The sequence below is a fragment of the Equus caballus genome, chromosome 2 (genome assembly GCF_041296265.1).
Source record: "Equus caballus isolate H_3958 breed thoroughbred chromosome 2, TB-T2T, whole genome shotgun sequence".
NCBI classification, from domain to species: domain Eukaryota; kingdom Metazoa; phylum Chordata; class Mammalia; order Perissodactyla; family Equidae; genus Equus; species Equus caballus.
The window spans coordinates 125,164,408-125,188,191 of NC_091685.1; the positions used below are offsets into that span (position 1 = coordinate 125,164,408).

Below are 23,784 nucleotides of genomic sequence, written 5' to 3' on the forward strand. Positions count from 1 at the left end.
TCCCCTAATTTATTTGCATTATGAGATAAAAGATCAGATGTAATTCATATAGTGTACTGTATTATTATTTCGTTGTGTTGTAGAAACTTTATTCTGAGGAACTTAAAGTGCTTCATATTTATTGTTTCATATCTCATTCTGACTTCTCTAAAAAATCTGAGTCAGTTTGAAGATGGGGAAATTCGGGCAGAGTTAAGAGCAGTGCCACACTCAAAATTATGAAGCTCAGGACAGGACTGGAATTGAAAACTGACGTTTTAGTCCCACACCCTAGCTCATTACCAGAAAACACTAATAATAGAAGACTTTGCCATCTCCGTTTGGGTTTTTTGGTTTGTTTCTGAGTTTTTCACTAAGTTGTCACTTCTACAATTTGTTTTCCAAGGTCAGAATCATACACATCTATCTAACTTAGATTTTAAATTCACTTAGCAAAGATCTAATTCTACATTCTATTTATGATCTTAGCTCAATGCAATAAATACCAAACAACAAAACTATAGATTTTAATTCCATTTCTTTCTGAAGGACAGAAAGGATTAAAACATCAGTTGACCTGTTTTCAATCCCCAATATGACCCGGGCCCAGGGGGATTCTGTGAATTATAAAATGAATTCACATTTAGTCACTGCTCTGCCAAGGAGCAAACCTACGTCTGGTCCAAATAGGCTTTTAAAACTGGTAGATGATTTTATGATTATTGACACAAACTCAAGGAAGCATTTATATACATTTATTAATCATTTACTAGAAAAAGAGAGTGCTCTAAGAGCTTAGGTTGAGTTGCATTTTAAATGGATTAAAAATTCAATTTTTGAAAAAGGATTTAGTCTAAATGTACATTATTCTAAACGAAGTCAATATATAATAATTCATATGCACAAAACACAAAAATTAAAGGTCAGTGTTTGTCTGACAACTTAATTCTTTGCTTTACAAAAGTATTCATCACAGGGTATATTTCAAACAGCAAGTTCCCGTTGCATTTGAATAATTACTGAATTTACAGTTGCATATATGCGAAACTCCCCAGGTACAAATGTCTAATAGAGGGAAACATACCTACAACTGTATCAAGTCAGACACTGTAATCTTTGGGATACCGTTACTTTGTACCCCACAAGCACCTTATACTCACTGTATTCAATGCATTCCTTGCATTTACATCCTAGTGAAAGCTTTTCCTTTTGCTCATGCTTTGCCCTCATACTACCTGACAACATCCTGCCCATCTGAGATGGAGTATGGTAATGATGGTGTTTGTCCCATAGTTTGCCCATCTGTCTACACTTTATGTTTCTTTTTTGGGGAAGCCACGGCTCCCCAGCTCTGCCTGACCTGGGAGCACATTGTCATGGTGCCCTGCCCCCTTGCCCACTCCCTACAGTGGCAAGTAGCCTAGCAGGCCACAGTGATTGGGTTAGGATGGGCAGGCTCCCAAGCAGAGCCAATGAGAATCCTCACTGAGTTTTAATGAGTGCTTGTTGGGTCATAGGAGGGCCTGGATTGTAAGCCCTAAGAATGTAGATTTCAGTCTTCAGCAGCCATCTTTGTGGAGAGTTTGACCGCCATAAAGTCAGCACAGACAGGGAGACCAAGTCTGACAACATGGTGTTGTCGCCTGCATCCAGCCTTGCCTAAAGAAGACATCCTTTTACGGAAGCCAATAATTTGCCTTTTTATTGGAGCCAGTTTGAATTTCATTTGTTACCTATAACCAGTAGGGGACTAACACACTTTTTATTTCTAGCCACCACCTCACTTCCTTGTGGTTGGAGTTAACCTCTCTCCTGCCCTTCCTCGCCTCCTGCCATAAGGTCCTCACTGCTTGTATTGAAGCCCATTATGTACGTCAGAAATAGTTATTTTCTGTCTCTGCATCAAAACTGTGAGTTCCTCCAGGACATTTGTCTTTGTCACTTATGTGAATAACTCCTGTGTCTAATACAGTGCTGGGCCCATACCTAGTTACTTAATACAAATTTGACAATTCAAATTGAATAAATCCCTATGGTTTGCATGATCTATTTCTCTGTGGGAGCCGTAAATAAACGTTCTCCGTAATCACTCCACTGGGCTCTGAATAACAAGTATGCGGAGATCAAAGCGGTTTAAGAAAAAAATCACAGTCACTTAATTTGGTTGTTCAAAATATATTAAGTGGCTATTTTCTAATTTTCTACTTAATTTTATCTACAAAGACAAACTGTTGTGCTCAGTTGGCCATTGGTATACTTGGAAAATCTGCTGACGAGGCCAGACGCGCCCTCTCTGTGCACGTGGGAACCCCTGCTTGCTGGGTGCTTTCTAACAAGCCCGGATGCTCGCTGGCACCCGCCACAGGGAGGGCTGACCACGACCTGCGTGTCACGCGGACCTGCAACCACGAACACCTTTCAAAGTGAACACTGAAAGAAGTCTAGGAACAAACTCTTTTAAAAAATAAATTAAACTATGATCATAAAACTAGTCCATGTTCATTGCAGAAAATTAAAGATAGGCGGAGAAGTAAAAGAAGCAGACACAATCCCTAAACCACAGTAAGACCACGGGTGTTTTGAGGCAGGTCCTTCCAGATTGTTCCTTTCTCTGTGTATACATCTACACAGAAGATTTATATACTTCAAAAAATGTTTGGAAATTTGTTTTTTTTTTAATTTAGTATAACATGAACATCTTTTCATGGCACTAATTTTCCTCAGTTGTACCATTTTTTTTTTATTAAGATTTTATTTTTTCCTTTTTCTCCCCAAAGCCCCCCAGTACATTGTTGTATATTCGTCGTGGGTCCTTCTAGTTGTGGCATATGGGATGCTGCCTCAGCGTGGTCTGATGAGCAGTGCCATGTCCGAGCCCAGGATTCGAACCAACGAAACACTGGGCCGCCTGTAGCGGAGCGCGCGAGCTTAACCACTCGGCCGCGGGGCCAGCCCCTCAGTTGTACCATTTTTAACACCAACATGATGTGGAAATACTGCAGTCTACGTGACCAGCCACTAAATCTGTGAGATCGAGACAGATCTCCACGTTGACTGTTACATACTGCTCTCCTGGCGAAAACCTGGTTCCCATCCATGATTATTTCCTCATGATAAATTTCATTAAGTGTAATTACTGAGTTAAAGTTATTAATATTTCTTAAGGCTTTTAACAAGTCTTGGCAAATTATAGCAGCAATTACAAACATTGTTTTCCTTCTAATAACCAATGGATTAAAAACAGTCAGTCTGATATTGCTGCCCTGATTTCAATTTGAAAATATATTTGTAGGCATCTATTTTGATGATCAAAACCGCACAACCTTAAAGTTCAGGACACGTACACATGAGTTATGTAACACGATTGTAGAAGAAACAAGAAAACAAACAGCATTGCTTTCGAGGGCCGTGGGGATCGACACCAACCAAACGCTTCTCTGGAAACCGTTTCTAGAACAGACTTCAGTGTTTCTATCTGGTGTGGTTTGGTAGTACCTCTCGTTTCAACCTAGGGTCCCATCCTGGGTCGTACGTTACTCTCCTCTCATCATTAGACGTTAGAATTCACATGGAGCAAATGCACCCAGACGTTGTCCGGCTCAGTCCATGGGACCTTGGTCATCTGCTCCGTCTGTACGTCAGTTCCACGCACAGCACTATGGTGAGGCCCGGGGGAATTCCCTAAGTTAGTTCCCTCCATTATTAGTGTTGAAACCACCGAAGCCCAATGATATTAAGACTGTAACAAATAAGTGAAAGTGGAAGAAAGCTGAAAATGTATTAAAAAAAACTATAAGAAGTGGAGACCCAGTGAGGACCTTCTGAGAGGGAAGAGCCAGGTTCGTTTCATTTCTCAGTGAGGGAAATGAGAAGGGGGATGCTTGTGAGCAGCAAGTGGAAAAGAGGATGTTGGCAGCAGGCCCTGGCACCCACAGGGCAGGGTAACTATCTAATTACTGTGGCGTTTATTCAGACAGCTGGTTTCTGGATCACAAAGCTTTTCAGGGTAAACTAACTATTACTTCATCAGGTCTCTTAAAACTGCTAATTTGCATGTGCGAAACTTCCTGCTGTGAAGCCAGATTCTAAACAGGCTAATTGAGTCATACTACAAGTTGAATCAATGTCACAGCCAGACAGCAACTCTTTTAACTAATCTTGCTGCTAAATGTCCATGTGGCTTGATCACTGTCCAGAAACACGCTGGGCCAGGAGAACGAATGTGGACAGACCTGCACCAGCGCAGAGATGTCAGTCCCTTTGCAGAAAGTAAGGTTGGGACTCTGGGACAGACATCTCGGCAGGTGCAAGAGGTCAGAGCCCACAGAGGAGAGTGAAGGCAGACCAGAGGCTGCCGTCAACTTGAGAAGTCCCTGGGGCCTCTGAGAAAGGACGGGGATTAAGTCTACCCCAAACACTGTTTGACTGACAGTAGAAAAGTAAAGTGCTTCTATTGACATCCGTGGTAACAGGCAGAGTTGATCAGGGCCACTGCGAGGGTCTCTTACCTGCCCTGACTCGGGGACGGGCAGAAAAGAAGTGACGCGGTGGGGGCTGGAGGGGGTCCTCAGGTTTGCTGGCTTTTCCTCCTTAGAATTTTATATGAAATGCTTGGAGGACAAACAGTACTGCTAGGAATAGCCCTTCTGAACTGCAGAGCCAGTAAATTTGTGATTCTTTGGAAATTCTAAAAAAGAGAGTAGAGAATAAACACTTGAGTTATACTGTCAAAACATAGGAGAAAGTAATTTGAAAACTGGAGCAACCAGTGAGAATGTAAAAAAATACGTAAATTTTCTATGAACCCAAGTCAGCCAAAAAATTTTATTTAATTATATTTAACTATATTTATGTGTGTGTGTGTATACACGCGTGTGCGGATTTATTCTTTCTTCTTGCTGTATACATGCTCAGACTCAGAACTTATTAGGTATAAAATCTAACCTGCTAAAAAACAAACAAAACTCTTAACCTTGTCAACAGAACATCCATCTCCTTCAGATCTAATATCTGAAAGAAACTACTGATATTGGGAATGACTTGCTCAACATTCACCAATTCTTTTCCCACTTAGTAACACAATTGCAAAGTTCTAATTTTCAATAATATAACCAAAGACTAGGAGAATTCTAGACTCGCTAAAAATAATTTTGAAAAGTTAGGAGATGCTTTTGCTAAAAGAAAAAAAAATACATTTGCTTGAGATGATAAATGAAGGAAGAAGAGAAAAAGTGTGACAAAAAGATGAGGTGGTAGGTGTGTGATGGTGGCCAAACCGTATGACAGAACAAATATCCATGAAGTCCATAGTGTCAAAATTTCCTGAATTTCCCAGGATTCAGTCATTCCAGCACTGGCATTCCCAACCTTCTCCCTGGGGAATTGCGCTTATTTTAGCACACCTATTACCGGAACTCGATTAAAATTTTCAATGGTTTTCCATCCCAAATGCATAAGTCAGTGCCCCTGGCGAGGGGCTCTCTGGGGCCTGGGCTCTGCACACTTGTCCTGCTTCATGCCCGCGGCCTGGCCCTCCAGGCACACCCAGGCTGAGGCGCACGGTGTTCCCTTCCTCAGATTATCTCCTCGGAACCCACATGATGGTAAACATCCAACAGAAGGTTAAAATCACACACTTCCTGCCCCAGTTTACTTGGAGCATCAGTTCCTTAGATACCAAACCCAAAGCCCGGATGAGACGGTTTGCCATATGCAGAACTTACAAAGGAAGTCTCAGTGACTGTTTCAGTCACCTGTGTCGACCTCACACCTGAGAAACCTAAAGGAGCCTGTGGCCGCAGGAAAGAGATGGCTAACTTGGGGTGAACCTACACTCCCTGAGGGGGCAAAAGATGCGTGAGTGTTTCCCATGCACCAGTGTGTACCCCGTGTGGCTGTGAGCCGGTGGGAGTCCGTCCCTGATTCTGCCTACATGCTGAAGGGCAGACGTGCAGGTAACCCTGGACGCCCGGGAGCTGAGGGAGGAACTGCGAGCTGCTGCTGGAGCAGAGACGCAGTCTGGAGCAAGCGACCTTCAGAGAGAATTCGCCCATCACCGCTGTCGCGGGAATTACACACGCACACAGCCAGGAAAGCACGCGTGAGGGAGCCACATCATCACATTTGGAAAGCCCAGAGGATGTAAGGCCGACCTGACGGCGCCCGTTGGAGCCAACTTTTCCTCTGCCTCCTCCCGCCCATCCTCCCAGGGGTCAGCAGGATCAGGGGGCGGAGCAGAGAGCGCGCCGCCCCACCCGCTCTTCCCACCGCAGGGTTCCCGGTGGAGCAGCCTGACCAGCGGGAGCTGATGCCAAAGTCAGATTAATGTCTGGGACTGAGTTTCTAATTTCTGAGCAGAGACGGTGTTTGTCCTAAAGTCCGTTTCGTAAGTGTGAGACAAAGTCCTGGCCCTGCCCGGGTTTCCACCAGAGGTGGCAGGACCTCCCCATGCATAATTTTATTGGCGCTCCTCATACATGATGCTGCACTGAATCCTGAGCACCACACGGAAGAGGGAAGGAGGCGACAGCGAGTGTGGATTTTAGGAAAAACAGCCAGTCCCTGCAACACTTTAATATTGCTTGTAATGTCTCACTTCCTTCCTTTTTGAGCAACCACCTCCTTGTTGAGAACCCAAGGTGCCCAGCCTTGGCATTCTTAAGGCGCCTGTGTTCCAGAAGAGACTCAACTCTCAGCAAAGTCTGGGTATCCCTGGGTTTGCCCAGAATGGACAACAGTGTGAGCCTGGCAAGGGGCAGGTCCTGGGGCGCCCCATGGACTGACTGTGCCGAGTTCCAGACTGCACACCTCGGGGTGACCGCACGCTTGCCCCCAACACGCGGGCTCAGGCGTCGACGGCTCACAGCCCCCCTCCAGCAGGCAGGGCGCCTTTCTCCGTCATTCCGCAAAACTCTATCGGGTCTATTGCCTCAGGAAAAGCTTCTCAGCTCATCTTCGTTCCCGCTTCCCCATGTCAGCTTAACTACTTTCTGTCTTCCAGAAAGGTTAGTTTGATGGGGCTCACAGACCGTGATAAGCTCCCCTGCTTTAAAACATTCTGTTCCTCCCAGTTGCCTACAGAAAAGACTCCAAATTCCTCAACCTGACAGTTTGTCTGAACAAGACCTAGCTTGTCTTACTCCAGCCATTTTTACGTTTATAAGAGCCCTCTGCTCCAATGAAAGGGATGGCCCGCTCTCCCACCTGACACGGGCTGGCTCGCCCACACCTTCTGCTCCTGCGGCTCCGCTCCCAGGCTCTTGCACCCTCTTCCTGACCCTGCATTCACCTGGCGGGTGTTTCCCCAGTGTGGACTCTGTCCCTTCCCCAAGACTTCCTCGACGACTCACCCACCTAGAGTCACTCACAAACAACTAAGGAGCAGTTATTTCCACTCCACAAAGCAGAGAAAGGGGAAGCTGCAGTTTTCGGGGTCCTCCCCCACACCCCTTGGTGCTAGATGTTCTGCACACACTGAAGGCCTTCTGCTGTGAGCATCTGTGATCCTCTACTGAGAGGCTTTCTTGGACCACAGATGCCTGGCTGTCTACACACAGGGCAGTCCAGAGGGTCAGGGATGAACACTCCCAGAAGCATCCGTCGGCCAACATCTAATGGGAACTGGCGGCTGAATCCTGCTCACGTGGGACAGCCCGGAGGTGTGCTCTGGGCAGAGCCCTAGAGCTCCCAGTGGGGTATGAGCCCCAATTGGCCCCAGAGGTAAGCTACTCATGAACATACCCTATGTAGTCTTCCTTTCCTTCTCCGTCTCATTTCCCCATTCCTTTACTGCTATTCCAGGGAATTATCTCTCAAACAAATGATCTGCTTTAAAATTCTTTTATCTGGATCAGCTTCTGAGGGAACCCAGTGTAAGAGAAAGTGAGGTAGGTGGTCAAGGAAGGTTTTACTGAGTAAAGGCTGGAAGGAGGAGGAGGAGAAGGCCGTGATGTTAACTTGGGAAAGGACACTCAAGGCAAAGAAAAGAGTGAGAGCAAAGGGCTTGAAACAGCGGTGCTCCCGGCTTGTTCAGGGAACACCGAGAGGCCAGAAGACAGACATAGGTGAGGTCAGAGAGGATGAGGGAGCAGCTCACATATGACCCCACAGATCATCATAGGCATGTTTGGTTTTAATCGGAGTGAGATGAGAAGCCATTGGAGGGTTTTGAGTAAAAGAGGGACATAATCTGACGGATATTTTAAAAATAATCACTCTGAATGCTTGGTAGAGACGAGGGTGGAAGAAGAGAGATGGGTCATGAGGCAGGTGCAATAATCTTGGTGGTTACTGATGGGCTCTTAAATGAGAGTAGAAGTAATGGAGGAGTTGAAAATTGGTCTAATTCTGGATAAAATTTTAAGGCAGAACAAATAGGATTTGCTGATAGAGCCAACATGGGGTTTAAGAGGAAAGAGAAGTCAAGGATGACCTCAGGGTTTTTGCCCAAGCAACTGGAAGAATGGAGCTGTCATTGACTGAGGTGAGAAAGACTGCAGGGAGAGCAAATTTTAAAGGGAAAATAAGGAGCTCAGTTTTGGACATGTTAAACTTGAGATGCCTTGTAGACAATCACATGGAGATTTGAGTGGGTGTTGGATATAAGCAAGCAAGCCTTCGGGTAAATGTCTAGGCTGGAAATAACATTTGCCAACCGTTGGCATGTAGACAGGATTCAAAGCCATGAAACCAAATGAGATCCTCAACAGGGAATGTAGACAAAAGAGAGAAGAGGCCCACAGACTGAGCCCTGACCTACGTCAGTGTTTAGAGATGAAGACCAGCAAAGGAGCATTGGAGCAATGGGGGAACCCAGGCGTACATGGAGTTCTGGAGCACAGAAAAGGGAAGTTCTTCTGTCAAATGCTGGTAACAGGTCAGGAAAGGGAGCTCCTCCTTCCTCTAACGTCTAAAGCAATTGTTTGCTGCATGACCAGTTAGCATAACTAATCACGAGCTGCCTTCTGTCCTGATCATCTCTAGCAACACCTTGAAATTTATCTTTGATTGTTGTTTGCCTTTTTATGTGTTTATGACTCATTTTCTTGACCAGATTATAAACTCTTCTAGAGCAAGACTATGACATAAATATCCTCGATTCCAGAACAGAACTCTGCAGAGGCCACTGCATGCAATAGACAGCAGACAAACACTTAATCTCTTAATTTGCATATTCAACTAAAATATCACCTAGTTAATCTGTCTGAAAGTGATCTGTCCCTTCTGTGAACTCCAGCTGCACTTGTCTGCATTTATTGATTATCGCTTTGCATTGCAAGTTATCTTGTCACAGCTATGAGGCTTGTCACTTCTAACTAGGGATCCTTCGCCTTTGATGGCAAGGAATGAGGTTTGCATGTCTACTGCACCTCAAGTGGCCTAAAGTTAATTAACTCACATAATCATCAATGTTGTCTGTATCTAAAGTGCCTTAAATGATGATGCTTATTCACAAATACTGTTTCCCCGATACGTGCTTCCTTCCTGACCCAGCATTCATTCTTTACAGCCCAGGATTTGTGGCCCTGGACTGACATGCACAGCTCTGTCAATCTATGCCTGAATAAAGCTGCCCTAACATCTCTGGAATTTCATTAGAGAGGTTTATAGCATCGTTATAATAATCACTGCCACCGAAATTGTGTTGCCTATTTTCACAAATAAAAACAAATTAAAATAGTGTTTTATGCATCTCAGTTCTGAGAAGTGAGATGATGAGCACAAGATCATGTTCTCCAGGCTGAAGAGATGACTTTCCTAGATATTAAAACAGACCTGTGTCTCACATCTCTCTTCTTCAGTTCTGGGTATTCCAATCCCATTTACAATCACAACAAAAAGAATAAAATATCTAGGAATAAATTTAACCAAGGAAGTGAAAGACCTATACAATGAAAACTATAAGAAATAAATGATGACAAAGAAATGGAAACATATTTCATGCACATGGATTGGGAGAATAAACATAGTTATAATGTCCTATTGCCTAAAGAAACCTACAGATTCAATGCAATCCCAACCAGAAACCCAATGACATTCTTCATGAAAATAGAACAAAGAATCTTAAAATTCATGTGGAACAACAAAAGACCCTAAATAGCTAAAGCAATCCTGAGAAGAAAGAACAAAGCTGGAGGCATCACGATCCCTGACTTCAAATTATACTACAAAGCTATAGTAATCAAAACAGCATGGTACTGGTACAAAAACAGACACACAGATAAATGGAACAGAATTGAGAGCCCAGAATAAAGCCACACATCTGTGGACAGTTAGTCTTCAACAAAGGAGCCAAGAACGCACAGTGGAGAATGGAAATTCTCATCAATAAATGATGTTGGGAAAACTGGACGGCCACGTGCAGAAGAATGAAAGTAAACCATTATCCTACGCCATAGACAAAAATTAACTCAAAATAGATTAAAGACTTGAAGGTAAGACGTGAAACCGTAAAACTCCTAGTGAAAATATAGGCAGTACACTCTTTGACATCAGTCTTAGCAGCATCTTTTCGAATACCATGTCTCACCAGGCAAGGGAAATGAAAGAAAAAATAAACAAATGGGACTACATTAGACTAAAGAGCTTCTGCAAGGCAAAGGAAACCAGAAACAAAACAAAAAGACAACCCACCAACTGGGAGAAAATATTTGCAATCATATATCTGACAAGGGGCTAATCTCCAAAATATATAAAGAACTCACAGAAGTCAACAAAAAAACAAACAAACACCTGATCAAAAAAGGGGCAGAGGATGCGAATATACATTTTTCCAAAGAAGATATACAGATGCCCAATAGGCACATGAAAGATGTTCAACATCACTAATCATTAAGGAAATGCAAATAAAAATTACAGTGAGATATCACTTTACATGTGTTAGAATGGCTATAGTTACCAAGACAAAAAACAAATGTTGGAGAGGTTGTAGAGAAAAAGGAACCCTCATACACTATTGGTGGGAATGCAAACTAGTGCAGCCACTACGGGAAACAGTATGGAGATTTCTCAAAAAATTAAAAATAGAACTATCATATGACCCAGCTATCCCACTACTGGGTATCTATCCAAAGAACTTGAAATCAACAATTCAAAGAGACTTATGCCCCTCTAGGTTCATTGCAGCATTATTCACAATAGCCAAGAAGTGGAAGCAACCCAAGCACTCAAGAATTGATGAATGGATAAAGAAGATGTGATATAGGGGCTGGCCCCGTAGCCAAGTGGTTAAGTTCGAGCGCTCCACTGCAGGCGGCCCAGTGTTTCGTTGGTTCGAATCCTGGGTGAGGACATGGCACTGCTCATCAAACCACGCTGAGGCAGCGTCCCACATGCCACAACTAGAAGGACCCACAGTGAAGAATATACAACTATGTACTGGGGGGCTTTGGGGAGAAAAAGGAAAAAATAAAATCTTTAAAAAAAAAAAGAAGATGTATATATATATATATATATATATATATATATATATATATGTATATACAATAGAACACTACTCAGCCATAAAAAAAGACAAAATTGTCCCATTTGCAACAATATGGATGGACCCTGAGGGTATTATGTTAAACGAAATAAACCAGACAAAGACAAACACCACATGATTTCACTTGTATGTGGAACATAAACAAACATATGGACAAAGAGAACAGATTGGTGGTTACCAGAGGGGAAGGGGTTGAGGGGCAGGCAAAGGGGTAAAGGGGCACATATGTATGGTGACAGATAAATAATAATGTACACATGAAATTCCACAATATTATGACCTCAATAAAATAATAAAAAAGATTACACAATATGACTGAGTGGGATTTATCCCAGGTATGCAAGGCTGGTTCAACATTCAAAAATCAATTAATGTAATCCATCACATCAACAGATTAAACAAGAAAACAGATTAAAAAAGAAAAGTCACATGATCATACCTATAGATACAGAAAAAGCATTTTACAAAATCTAATACCGATTCATGATAAAAACTCCCAAAAAACTAGGAATAAAGAGAAATTTCCTCAACTTTATAAAGAATATCTACAAGAAACTACAGCCAACATCACACTTAATGATGAGAAACTCAAGTCTTTCCCACTAAGATCAGGTAGAAGGCAAGGATGTCCTCTCTCACCACTGTTTCCAACATTGTGCTGGAAGTTCTAGCTAATACAATAAGATAAGATAAGGAAATAAAATGTATACAGATTGGGAAAGAAGACATAAAACTGTCTTTGCTCACAGATGACATAATTGTCCACATAGAAAATCCAAAAGAATTGACAAAAAAAAATCTTGAAACTAACAAGTGATTACCGCAGGGATGTGAGCGATAGGAACCCTCATCCATTGTTTGTGGGAATGTAAAATGGTGTGGCCACTTTGAAGGCGGTTTGGCAGTTTCCTACAAAACTAAACGTACTCTTACCGTATGATCCCACAATCATGCCCCTTGGTTTTTACATAAATGAACTAAAAAGTTGCATCCACACAAAAACCTGCACATGAATGTTTTCCTAATTGCCAAGCTTGGAAGCACCCTTGGTGTGCTTCAGCAGGTGAACAAGTAAGTAAACCGTGGCGCACCCAGACGATGGAGCACTGTTCAAGGCCACAAGGAAATGAGTTATCAAGCCATGAGAAGACATGGAGGAGCTTTAAATGCATATGACTAAGTGAAAGAAACCAATCTGAAAAGGCTACGTACTGTATGATTCCAATGATATGCCATTCGGCAAAAGGCAAAACTGTGGAGACAGTAAGAAGATCAGGAGTTGCCAGAGGTTGGGGGTGGGGAGGGATGAATGAGTGAAGCACAGAGGATTTTCAGGGCGTTGAAAGTACTCTCCATGGATGTACTCTCCAGAATGATGGACATACGTCATTATACATTTGTCAAAACCCATAGAATGTACAACACAAAGAATGAACCCTCGTGTAAATTATAAACTTTAGGTAACAATGATGTTTCAGTGTAGCTTCATCAACTGAAAAGAACATAACCCCCTGATGGGGGATGTTGACAATGGAGGAAGTTGTGCATGTGTGGGGCCAGGGAGTGCATGGGAAAATCTCTATACTTTCCCCCTCAACTTTGCTGTGAACCTAAAACTGCTCTAAAAAATAAAGTCTTTAAAAAAGAGTAACTGGGTGATATTGAAAACTAGAGGGAAAAAATTGCACGGTTGCCTACTCAGCAGAAATGAATGACTGTTGTTTCTGGCAACAGGAAAAGTCTTTTAGTGAAGGTGACAGTTTTGACAAGAGCCCTTCTGTGACACTTAAAAATTCATGACAAAAGAGATTTTCTCACCTATGGTTTCCTTTTTGTTATGCAGGCAAAGTTTTAGTAAATAGCTTTGAGAAGTCTAATTTATCCATCTATCTATCATCTATAAATGAAAGCTGGGTATATTTTAATAATTACTAGATAAATATTTCCGTCTTGGTTCTTTTATTTTGTATTTCAGTGAACTATCATAATTGTAATTCTGTACTTTTTTCAGCAAGAGTAGCAAAATTTCAAATTTATGGCCCCTCAATAAATAAAACATTTTTCCATTTAAATTAGTATTTGTTATTTGTGGTCAAAAATAAAACATGTAAATATATCCTTGGGGGGAAGAGGTCCCATAATGGTATAAAATGGTATGCTTCCAATTTCACAAGATATTTGGGTATGTCTGTATGGGCCCGGACGATAAACCCAATTATTTACAGTGCTTCTTGCTAAGTGGTAGAGCTAGAGGGATAATTTTCTTCTATATATGTCTTCTAATGAAAATTATTTACAAAATTGCTGCCACATAGTGTATCCAAATTTTAAGGAAAATTCCAATTGAGCTCTTGTTAATACAAAATTATAGATTATTTTTGCCCTTTTTTCAGAAAACACAAAATTTAAACTATAATGAACACAATTAGATCAAATATGAGAAAATCTAAAATAAATACACTTATCTTTCTTATTATATAAATAAATGTCTAGTAAATGTGCATTCAGACACACCCATTTGTAAATAGAACACCCTTAGAAGGGTAATGAGCGGCTGGTAATGATGTCTGCCTCTAGAGAAGGCAGTTGAGTAGCTGTAGGACACTATCACGTCCTTGAAATCTTTGGTGCTTTTGCATTATGTGAATTTTAGAAATTAAAAAAAAAACAATTAAAAACAAAGAAAAATCAAAGCATGTGTTTAAATTCCTCTAACTATTCTTTTCAATCTCCTTTTGTCCTTTCTGTATTCATAAAGCCCTTTTCCATTGGTAGTTTGCTCTGGTTTTAATTTATTTTGACCTAGTTCCAAAAATGTAGAGTCTCTCCTATTGCCCTGTTTGGATAATAAATAACTAGAACCCGTTTTTCCACAAAGTGTTTCAACACCGAATGTTGTGGATAATTTTTGCCTTCTTCGAAAAACCTCTCACAATGCTGTTGTCAAAGAAGCTCTGGCTGCCGAGTCTGATCCTGCTTGCAGTTACGTGAAGTTTAGTTTATAGAAAAGCCTTGAAGCTAAGATTAAGATTTATAACCACGATTGCCACAGAACAGTTATCGGTCAAGGGCTGGGTCTAGGCATTCATTTGTACACTGATTCATTCTTCCAAGTTTGCTCAGATAAGCCCACTGCTTTTCTCAGTTTTCAACTCCCTTCTCCAATTTTCACTTTCATAAACTGACTTGTTTCTTCTGGGAGTGAAAAGACGTGGAGCAGATGCATAGAAAGAAGACATATAGGCAACACAATGAAGCAAAGACAGTCTTCTCAACAAGAGAAAAGGCATGAGTCAGACGACTTCCCCAAATTTCTTCCAGCCTAAGCTGTACACATAAGACACTTACTTATGTTGCCTCCAGTTTAGCTGAGCATGGATTGCAGATTGTTCCCATGGTTATAGGAAAACTGTGTGTGGTAATTCATAAATTTTGACACTAATTGATGACAGATGGCTTGTGCAAAGACCGTGGTATTTAAACAGTTAGGAGGGCAGTGAGGACATGAAGGAGCTAATGAACATTGAAATGGTGGTGAAGGTAATGAACTGGTGGCATCAATTAGCTACCTCTGCACTCATATAAATGTGTACAAGAATCATATGAGTTCCTGAGCGTTTATTTACTTAATCAAAGGTTAAAAGCTGTAAGAAGTGGGAAAAAAGTGGATCTGACATGAGAACTCTGAGAAACCTTCAAATAATTGCTATTATAACCTTAGTGGAGAGGACGCCTAGACTGCTGACTGGAACAGAATTCCACAGCCAGGGCGGGGAGAGCGCTGGGAGAGAGGGAAACAAGGGAAGTGCCAGGTGCGAACAGCGAACAAGGACGGACTGACAGAGGAAGTACGAGCGAGAATGTGAGAGCTGTGTTCAAAGCACTGAGGGCAAAACTAAACCTGCCAAACAAGTAAAGTAGGAGCCACCATAAGGGAAACATTTAATTTTAAATGATCTGAAACACAGTTCTGGGATTGCTTGAGGAGTTCTACAGGAAGCAAAAATAAGAGAAACAACAACAAAAACAAAACCACAAGCAAATAAAGATCAGGTCCCACTTAGCAATGGCATTTCTATCAGCCGGGCCAGTTTAACTCACCAGTCCAGCAGACAGTTTAAAATTGAGAACATTTTCATACTGAATAAACTTCTTATTCCATTTGATACAGAAGTGGGTTATGAATTCAAAGGAAGTCATTTTCTTATATATTTAGTCTTTTTATATTGATCATTAACTCATCACAGGGACAGATTTTGGTAAATTGGGCTTATTTTGAAACATATCTTAGTCACATATGCTTTTAGACATATTAAATATTTTATATTCCGTTTAAAAAGAGAAAGAAATAAAGACAGAATATAGACAATTCTTTTAGAGTCAAGAGAGAGTTTTTTTGGTTCTGTTTTTTAGATGGCAGATCACAGTGATGAGAATGATCCAGTGGGGAGGGTAAGATCAATTAGGCAGGAGGGAGAAAGGACAGCTCAGCAGTGGAGCCACGGAGCGCCCGAGCGACGGGTCACTGTGTTAGACAGAGGGTGTCCTCCGCTGGAAGCAGGAACCACTGGCCGGGTGATGTGGGTAGAGATGCAGGCAGTTTACAGATTTGGTGTTGAGAGTGTGAGCATCTTCTTATTGCGTCTGTTTTCTCAGTGAAATGATGGAAAAGGACATCAGCAGAGCACAGAAAAGCGAGTGTTTGAGGCATGAGGAGAAGGAAGAAGCTGTGAGAGAAGTCCCTTCAGGGATGTTACTGGGGCCCCACTTGAAAACAGTCACGAATTTTAAGAGAGTTTGGTTCAGCTGCCTGGGTAGAGTGTGGAATAGGTGAAAAATTGAACTTCCTCAAGGGCAGGAGTTTTCAGGCAGGTAAATGGACGGAGAGAGGAAAGGGAGTGAATTCAGCTGCACAGAGTGACGACCACGCAGGACCTGTGGAAAGTGAAGCAGGTGTGGGCTTGACGAACGGTGAAAAGGGGGTGAGGGCGAGAGATGGAGGTCCGGGTGGTATGGAAAAATCGTCAGAGGGAGGGAGCTAGTGGGATGTGAAAAGACGGCTGAAAGAGAGGATGTGGGGTCAGAGATTGACAAGCTTGGAGTTCTGATTTTGTGGGGTGAAGTTATTGGCAGTGACAGTTCTTGGGTGTGGCCCTGGGGGGGGGAGTGGAGAAGGGGTTGAAGAAAGACCGTGGGGTGCGAGCAAGTCAAGGAGCTGAGGGAGACTCCCTGAGGCCGTGTGCTTCACTTGCATGAGCGCTGAAATCACCCGGAACTGATGTCAGAATTAGGGAGAGAAAGATGTGGAGACAGTGGGCTGGGTTCTAAATTTTCAAAGAACAGGAGTGATGGGTCAGACTGCCTCATAAGGGAGGGTTGATAGTGGGAGAGTCTGACGCCATGTGCACTTAAAATCAATATTTTAATAAGTATGTAAAAGAACATTTTATTAATAACCATTAATATCTGCCAGAATAGAGGTTGCATCCAATGCAGCTAGTTTATATTAAATGAAAGAAAACACACCAAAAATATTTTTATGTACTTAGCAATGAAACTAGAGAGCAAATTTTTAACATAACCATGAATGTTTTTCCTACTTTTACAGAATTAATAAGATTTCTCCAAAGAGGATATACGGATGGCCAACAGGCAATATGAAAAGACGCTCAATATCATTAGCTATCAGGAAAATGCAAATCAAAACTACAATGAGGTATCACCTCACTCCAGTCAGAATTGCTATAGTTAACAAGACAGGAAGCAACAAATGTTGGAGAGGATGTGGAGAGAAGGGAACCCTTGTTCACTGCTGGTGGGAGTGCAAACTGGTGCGGCCACTATGGAAAGCAGTATGGAGTATCCTCAGAAAATTAAGGATAGATCTACCATATGATCCAGCTATCCCACTGCTGAGTATTTATCCAAAGAACTTGAAAACGCAAAGGCATAAAGACACTGGCACCCCTAGGTTCGCTGCAGCGTTATACACAATAGCCAAGACTTGGAAGCAACCTAGGTGCCCATCAAGGGTCGAATGGATAAAGAAGATGTGGTATTTATACACGATGGAATACTACTCAGCCATAAGAAATGGTGAAATCCGGCCATTTGTGACAACATGGATGAAACTTGATGGTATTTTGCTGAGTGAAATAAGTCAGAGGGAGAAAGTCAAATACCATATGATCTCACTGATAAGTAGAAGATAAAAACAACAACAAACAAACACATAGCATTGGAGATTGGATTGGTGGTTCCCATAGGGGAAGCGGGGAGGGGGGAGGGCAAAATGGGTGATTAGGCTCACATGTGAGGGGATGGACTATACTTAGTTTATGGATGGTGAACATGATGTAATCTACACAGAATTCGAAATATATTATGATGTACATATGAAAATAAATAAGTTAATTAATTAAAAAAAAAAGAAAGAAATTTCCAGACTCAGAAAGCTGCCAGTCACCCTCTGACTTGAGAAATGAGAGGAGTACCTGAGGGTACTAACAGAGCGTGTGGAACAGGACCGGCACATGCTAAGTACTCACGAGGGATAAACCCAAAGGTGACTTCCTGGAAGAGAAAATTCCAAGCGTGCTTGCCCACTTTTCTCTACACATCATCCTAAACCAAAGACAACTTTTATACAAAAGTCCGTCTTGACCTACACAGGTTTTCCATAACCTGTAGGCCAGATGCTTCTCTAACATTTCTGAGAAGCGTCCTGGGTTAGCTTCCGCGTGACTGAAGTCTTGGTAGGAAGATTTAGTCATGGATATCGGGACAACTGGCTACAATCTTTCTATAATCAGGAGGTACATGTTGAGATGCCAAACCCAGGATCCGTAAGGTTGGTTATATTTGATCACTGAAACGTGGCAAAAAATAATGAATAAGCCTTAAACAAGGTTAGAGGGCAAAAGACAAACTGAGAAAACTAGTTGCAACATGTGGGATGAAAAAAGACTATCCCTAATATAAAAAGAGGTTTTATAAAACAATAGGAAGAAGAAAAGTCGTGATTTTTTAATAAAGGGCAAAAGACATGAATATGAGTAGGAACTGAAAAGAATAGAAATGCCTAACGAATACATGATATTTGTCAGGAGGACTGAAAGGAACCCGGTCTTCTCTATAAAATCTGCGGCACTCAGCTTTAAGGACGGTGCAGAGAGGCAGCTCCTGGAGCTCTGTTCATAGGAAGGAAAATTGGAGTGGTAGTGACTTTCTGGTTGTCAATTGGCAATTTTTAATCAAAGTTCTCTATATGCATGTCCTTTGACCTAGCAATTGCTTTCCTAGGAGTTTATTCCAAGGAGACAAGTTGCCAACATCCAAAGTGTAAGGGTGTGTCGGCATCGGTAACAGTAGAAAAACGCTTGAAAGCGTTAGTGGTAATGAAAAGATCCATACAGCAGATTGCTGAATGAAACAAGCCTGTGACAAAATAGCATGTGCAGTTTTGATCCCATTTATGTAGAAATACGTGTGTGTTTCTGCGTGTATCTTTGTATATATGCATCCACACGGGTGTCTCAAAGGATGTTCCCAACCATGTGAACGGTGACGATCTGCCAGTGGAGGAATTTCTGGTCGTCTCCACTTTCTAGTCTCTGTTTTGTCTGTTGTTTGCATTGTGCATGGGGACCACCGCCCACCCTAGCGATTAGGCTATGGTCCTCCACCTGGAGCAGCCTTCACCTCCTTCACTCCCCTGCACCAATGTCCCGTTGGAAAGGTGTGCACGGACGGCTCTACTTGAAGGAGAGATGCCACTCTGTGCCCATGCCCCTCCCCTCTTCCCTGCTTCAGTGGTCTCGGCTGTACTAACACCGTCTGATATATTTTAATTTTTGCTTATTTATTTTTTATTGTCTGACACCTCCTCATCCCCCACCGGAAAATGAACCCCACGAGGGCCAGACTATTCTGTACTGACTGTAACCCCAGTGCTGGGGACCGTGCCAATCGCATGTCAGGCACCTATTAACTGTGTGTGAGTGAATGAAAATAACCGTGTATGCGTGAATCAAACAATCTCTGTACTTTTATTCTAATTCCCTACAAGAAATTTCTTGAACAGGCCTTGATTAAAAAGGAGGAGAATGATTAACTTATGAACACTTCAAGCTTCACCTGGGGCCAGCCTTACAAAAATTTTTAGCTTACATTCAGGTTAATTTCTGGGTTGAATTTTACTTAGCTAAACTGTCAAAAGTTTAACTGAGCCCTCAATGTGGAAGAAAAATAACTTATTTTTCTCTTCTGAATCCTTGCTCATCTTTAAATCCAATTAAATGCTTTGCTCCTAAACTGCTGAAAACCTGTCACTCGCATTTTGCTACTGGTTCCCTGGGAATCCAAGAAGGGACACAGAAATTTCAAAGTGGCAAAACCTTTGAATTTCCTTTTCCCCATATTTAAAATACAATTTCCTTGGCCAGGCTGAGGGACACGAGAAGCATGGGTCTGATGATGCTTGTGTCGACCCAAGCTGGGGACCCAGAGAGCAGGCCCACGCCCCACCCCCCTGAGGCAGGTGCCATGTCTGATCGGCTTGGGGCTTGGATTCGCGGTGCTGGCGGTCTCATCTAGGATATGGTGGGAGGCCCTCCCAGAGGCATTTACCTGCTTACTTCTCAAGGGCTGAACCACTTCCCTCACGCACAGCTCCAGGTCGTTGAGGTAGTCCCTTTCCGTCTGTATCAGCTCCTTGATGATTTTCGACCGCTTTGCCATCATTCTCTGCATCTGGTGCTCTTCCTCCTGAGTTGGAGTCTCAGCCACAGAACCTCCGGCCTGGGGAGTCATCTTTTCTGTTAAATGAAAACATGGACACGTGAGGCATTCTGCTGAGGTTTCTGTTCCTTCGCTGCAAACAATGCCACTTACTGCAGGGTTCTTGTTATCAAGGAAAAGGGCTTAGAGCGTCTTCACGGTGTGTTCTTGGGAAGTGACGTGTGGTAGTTCCACGTAAGGCCAGACTCCTAACGAAACTGTGAGCAGAAGGGGATGTGAGCATGGACTACTTTTAGCAAGTAAGTTAGACCAGACCCAACTGTGGTGGCTTGTCTTTAAAATACCCCATTGCTACCATAATAGGCTATAAACCTGGACCTTAGGCTAGAGGTAAAATGTATAAAAACACAGTTCAGAACCCCTTCTGGACACATTAGCTTTTAAATCAAGGGAAGATTTTAATTAGTAAGTGGAACACATTCCAATTTCATTTGTCCCAATTATTAAAAGTAATTGCCCCTCATTCTCAGTGGGTGATACCCAAACTTCAGTGAGATGAAAGACCATTGCACACGATGGGATCTTTTTCTTTTCAGTTCACAATCAGAAGCCGTGAGGAGTAAGCTGGCGGTGGATTACATAAATTTCCACTGAGAGTTTTCCTGGCTCATCTTCAACACTATGCACGTCTTGTTATTTCAAAATTCTTGAACTGCCAAGTGGAGAATTTTAATTAAAAAGTCGCAGTGCGGAGACGTTGAAATGAATGGGAAGCCTCACTTGCAGCCAAGGTTTCATTTAAAGCATAAGGTAAGAAAGCTGAATATCTCCAAGAATGAGCTTCCCACAGCTATGCAAATTTTGGAAGCTATGAACTAAAGCCCAGACCATGAAATCAGAGCGGGGAGAGACATCAGGGCTGCGTGTGCGTGTCTGTGCGCACGAATGAATTCGCTGCAAGCTTGAAGTCATCACAAACTTAATTTTCATCTTGGTCTCTGCAGTTGCGGACATAGCTTTACTTCCTTTAAAGCTGACACGATTCTAGTCACTGACATGCGAGACATCTTCAATGCTGACGCCACTTCCTGAGAGTGTAGAGTTTTTGTAAATCCTGTAAAGAGTTTGTACAGAAAAAAGTGCACAGGTTACAATGGATAGAAGTGGAAATAAAGAGGGGATCTTCTCTCAGCTGACTCCAGAAACAAAGCTAAGACAACTGGTGCAGCATTACAGCAGGGGAGCTAATGCTTCCACGTAAGGAGACTGCCCAAGAACGTGAGAGAAGCGTCAAACGCAGGGAGCACTTCTCTCCCCGGTCCCCTCACTGCGGGACTGCAGGCGGAGGAGCAGTGGACAAACGTCTGCCGAGGATCCTGGGAAGGTAGCTCCAGCTCAGAAGGTGCACTCGATTGATCCTGGACAACCTGGACTTGCAGGGGGATACGCTTTTGGGCCGTTTGCCTGGTAGCTATCCTTCCTTCGTCAGGAAAGAAGACGCATTTGGCAAATGGCATCTGAGAGCACATGGTTTTATAAGGTTTGGGCCATTCAGTGCCAAAGAAGTCATCTATCCAAATTGCATAAGAAGAAAGAATCTAAACAAGGAGAGAGAATGAATGCATGAGGTGTTCTGCAGCCTGCAGATCTTAAACCATGTTATGAGAATTTTTGGATGCTTGCTGACTGGTGACATTTTTATTGGAGAGGAGAAGCCTGACTCTCAGCGCCCTGATTTGAAAGGAGGAGTTAAACGCAGGTGTCGTGACTGGAGCTATTCTGGACATGAGGAGGGAGGCAGGTCCCCGGTGAGGAGATGCAGCGAGCAGGCCGCATCCACAACCTGACCTGTGCCAGCCTCCTTGGGCTGCTCCTTCGGGGTGGGGGGCGGGTTGGGACACGGGGGGGTGGTGATGATGGAGGTCTCTTCTGGGATAGATGAAATGGCTCCCAGGAAGAAACCCCACCAGTAGAGAGTCGACAAACCAGTGCAGACAGCATCCCACGGTTAGTTAACATCACCTTGAAAACAAAGGGTGCTGTTGAAATCTGACCAACGTCTGCTTCTGTGAGTTCAAACCTTTGTGCCTTATAAAAGTAAGCTGTCAACTATTTGGGGGTCTACCAAGGAGAAGGGAGGCTTTCCTGACCGTTGGCGAAGGCACATCCTAAAACACATTCTCAGGTTCCTTGTAGGTGTAAATGCCAGCACTCAACTACTGTATCAACTTAACTTATTTCACAGGTTTTCTAGCTGCAATTTAAAATGCACAAGATCAGATTTTATCCAGTAAAAATTCCTTAGAATTCTAATGCTGCTCAACAACTGGTTCAGAACCGATCTGGGGGCCATGGCGGTTGAAATGAAGTGAGTCAAGACATTCGACTCCAGAAACTTCCCCTTCAGGTGTCAAAGTCTTCTCAGAGCATTGAGAGGTGAGCCACCTTGGGCGCTGTCTTTGTTTGCTCTGTCGCTCAAGTTTATTGCAGGAACAAAGACTCGACCGGCACCCCTTTCTGCTCGGGTCTCCAAACACTTCCTGTGTTCATGTCTTAAACCAACAGACTCTCCGTAATGCACTGTGGGCACACGTTTTATTTTTATAAGGTCCTTCTCTACCCTCAAGACTTGTATCTTTTACGTGTATTGTTTTTACATATAAAACTGTTGGTCACACATGAATATTACCAACATATACCACCCAAATCAGCAGTCAGTTATAATAATCTTTTATTTCTAAATAAAGCAACAGAGGAGCTAAGTATTTAGGAAAGAAGGAAAAATAGAGTTTTAAGAACAAAGATTTCCCGGTAGTTACCATAAACTAAAAGACTGTCAAAACTGAAGTGAAACTGAGGCTGAAAGGACGTTTAGATTGTTTTAACCAAAAGAAACCTGTGTCTGTGAAAACAGTCCCCTGTCACTGACTCCCCTGGCCCGTCCTCTGTGTCTTTCACCCTCAAGCTTCATTTCTTCATTTTTCCAGCAATGATGATGAGTTTTCCCTATTCTAACTGTAAATTTCATTGGCAACACTTGGAAATTCCCGGCCACAGAAGTTTATATAAAAGGAGGTTATTGCAGTGGGGAAAGGATGGTGAGCCTTAAGATCAGCTTTGCCACTCTCACGACGAGAACGTGGTGAACAAGTTAGGTACCCGCACGCGGCTTCAGTTTCCTCATCTGTAAAATGGGAATGAAAGCCATTGCAGTGTTATCATGAGGACTGGATCAGGTGATTAGAGGTGTGTGGAAGCTCCGTGGGGGTGTTTCAAACAATATAAATATTAGTTATTTCTGCAGACACAGAAATGATGGGGTTCCTCTCTCTGCACTCTCAAACCTTCCGCCCACCCAGGGCCAACAATTGTCCCATTATTTTATAGTTGTCAACTTGTCAAGGAAAATGCAAGTCTCTGCAGTGCATGGACAGCTTTGTTAGGATGGGAGAGGAAGAGGAGAAAGAATAGGGGCCTCTGCTCTGGGAGGAAAGTCAGGATGGAGCTGGGGTTTGGAATCCTGAGCAGCTTTGCCAGGCTGGGTGTGTGGATGAGAGATGGGGAGAGCCTGGCCTATCAGAGAG

The 23,784-nt window shown here is 42.8% G+C and overlaps 1 protein-coding gene across 1 annotated transcript in view; it reads right to left on the bottom strand.

Annotated features, from left to right (window-relative positions):
• Positions 1 to 23,784, bottom strand: part of ARHGEF38 (Rho guanine nucleotide exchange factor 38) — a 118,310-nt gene that overhangs the window by 66,919 nt on the left and 27,607 nt on the right. Inside the window, exon 3 of the mRNA XM_070261629.1 lies at positions 20,090 to 20,277. Coding sequence (XP_070117730.1) covers positions 20,090 to 20,277 — 188 coding nt within the window. The remainder of the gene's footprint in view (positions 1 to 20,089; positions 20,278 to 23,784) is intronic.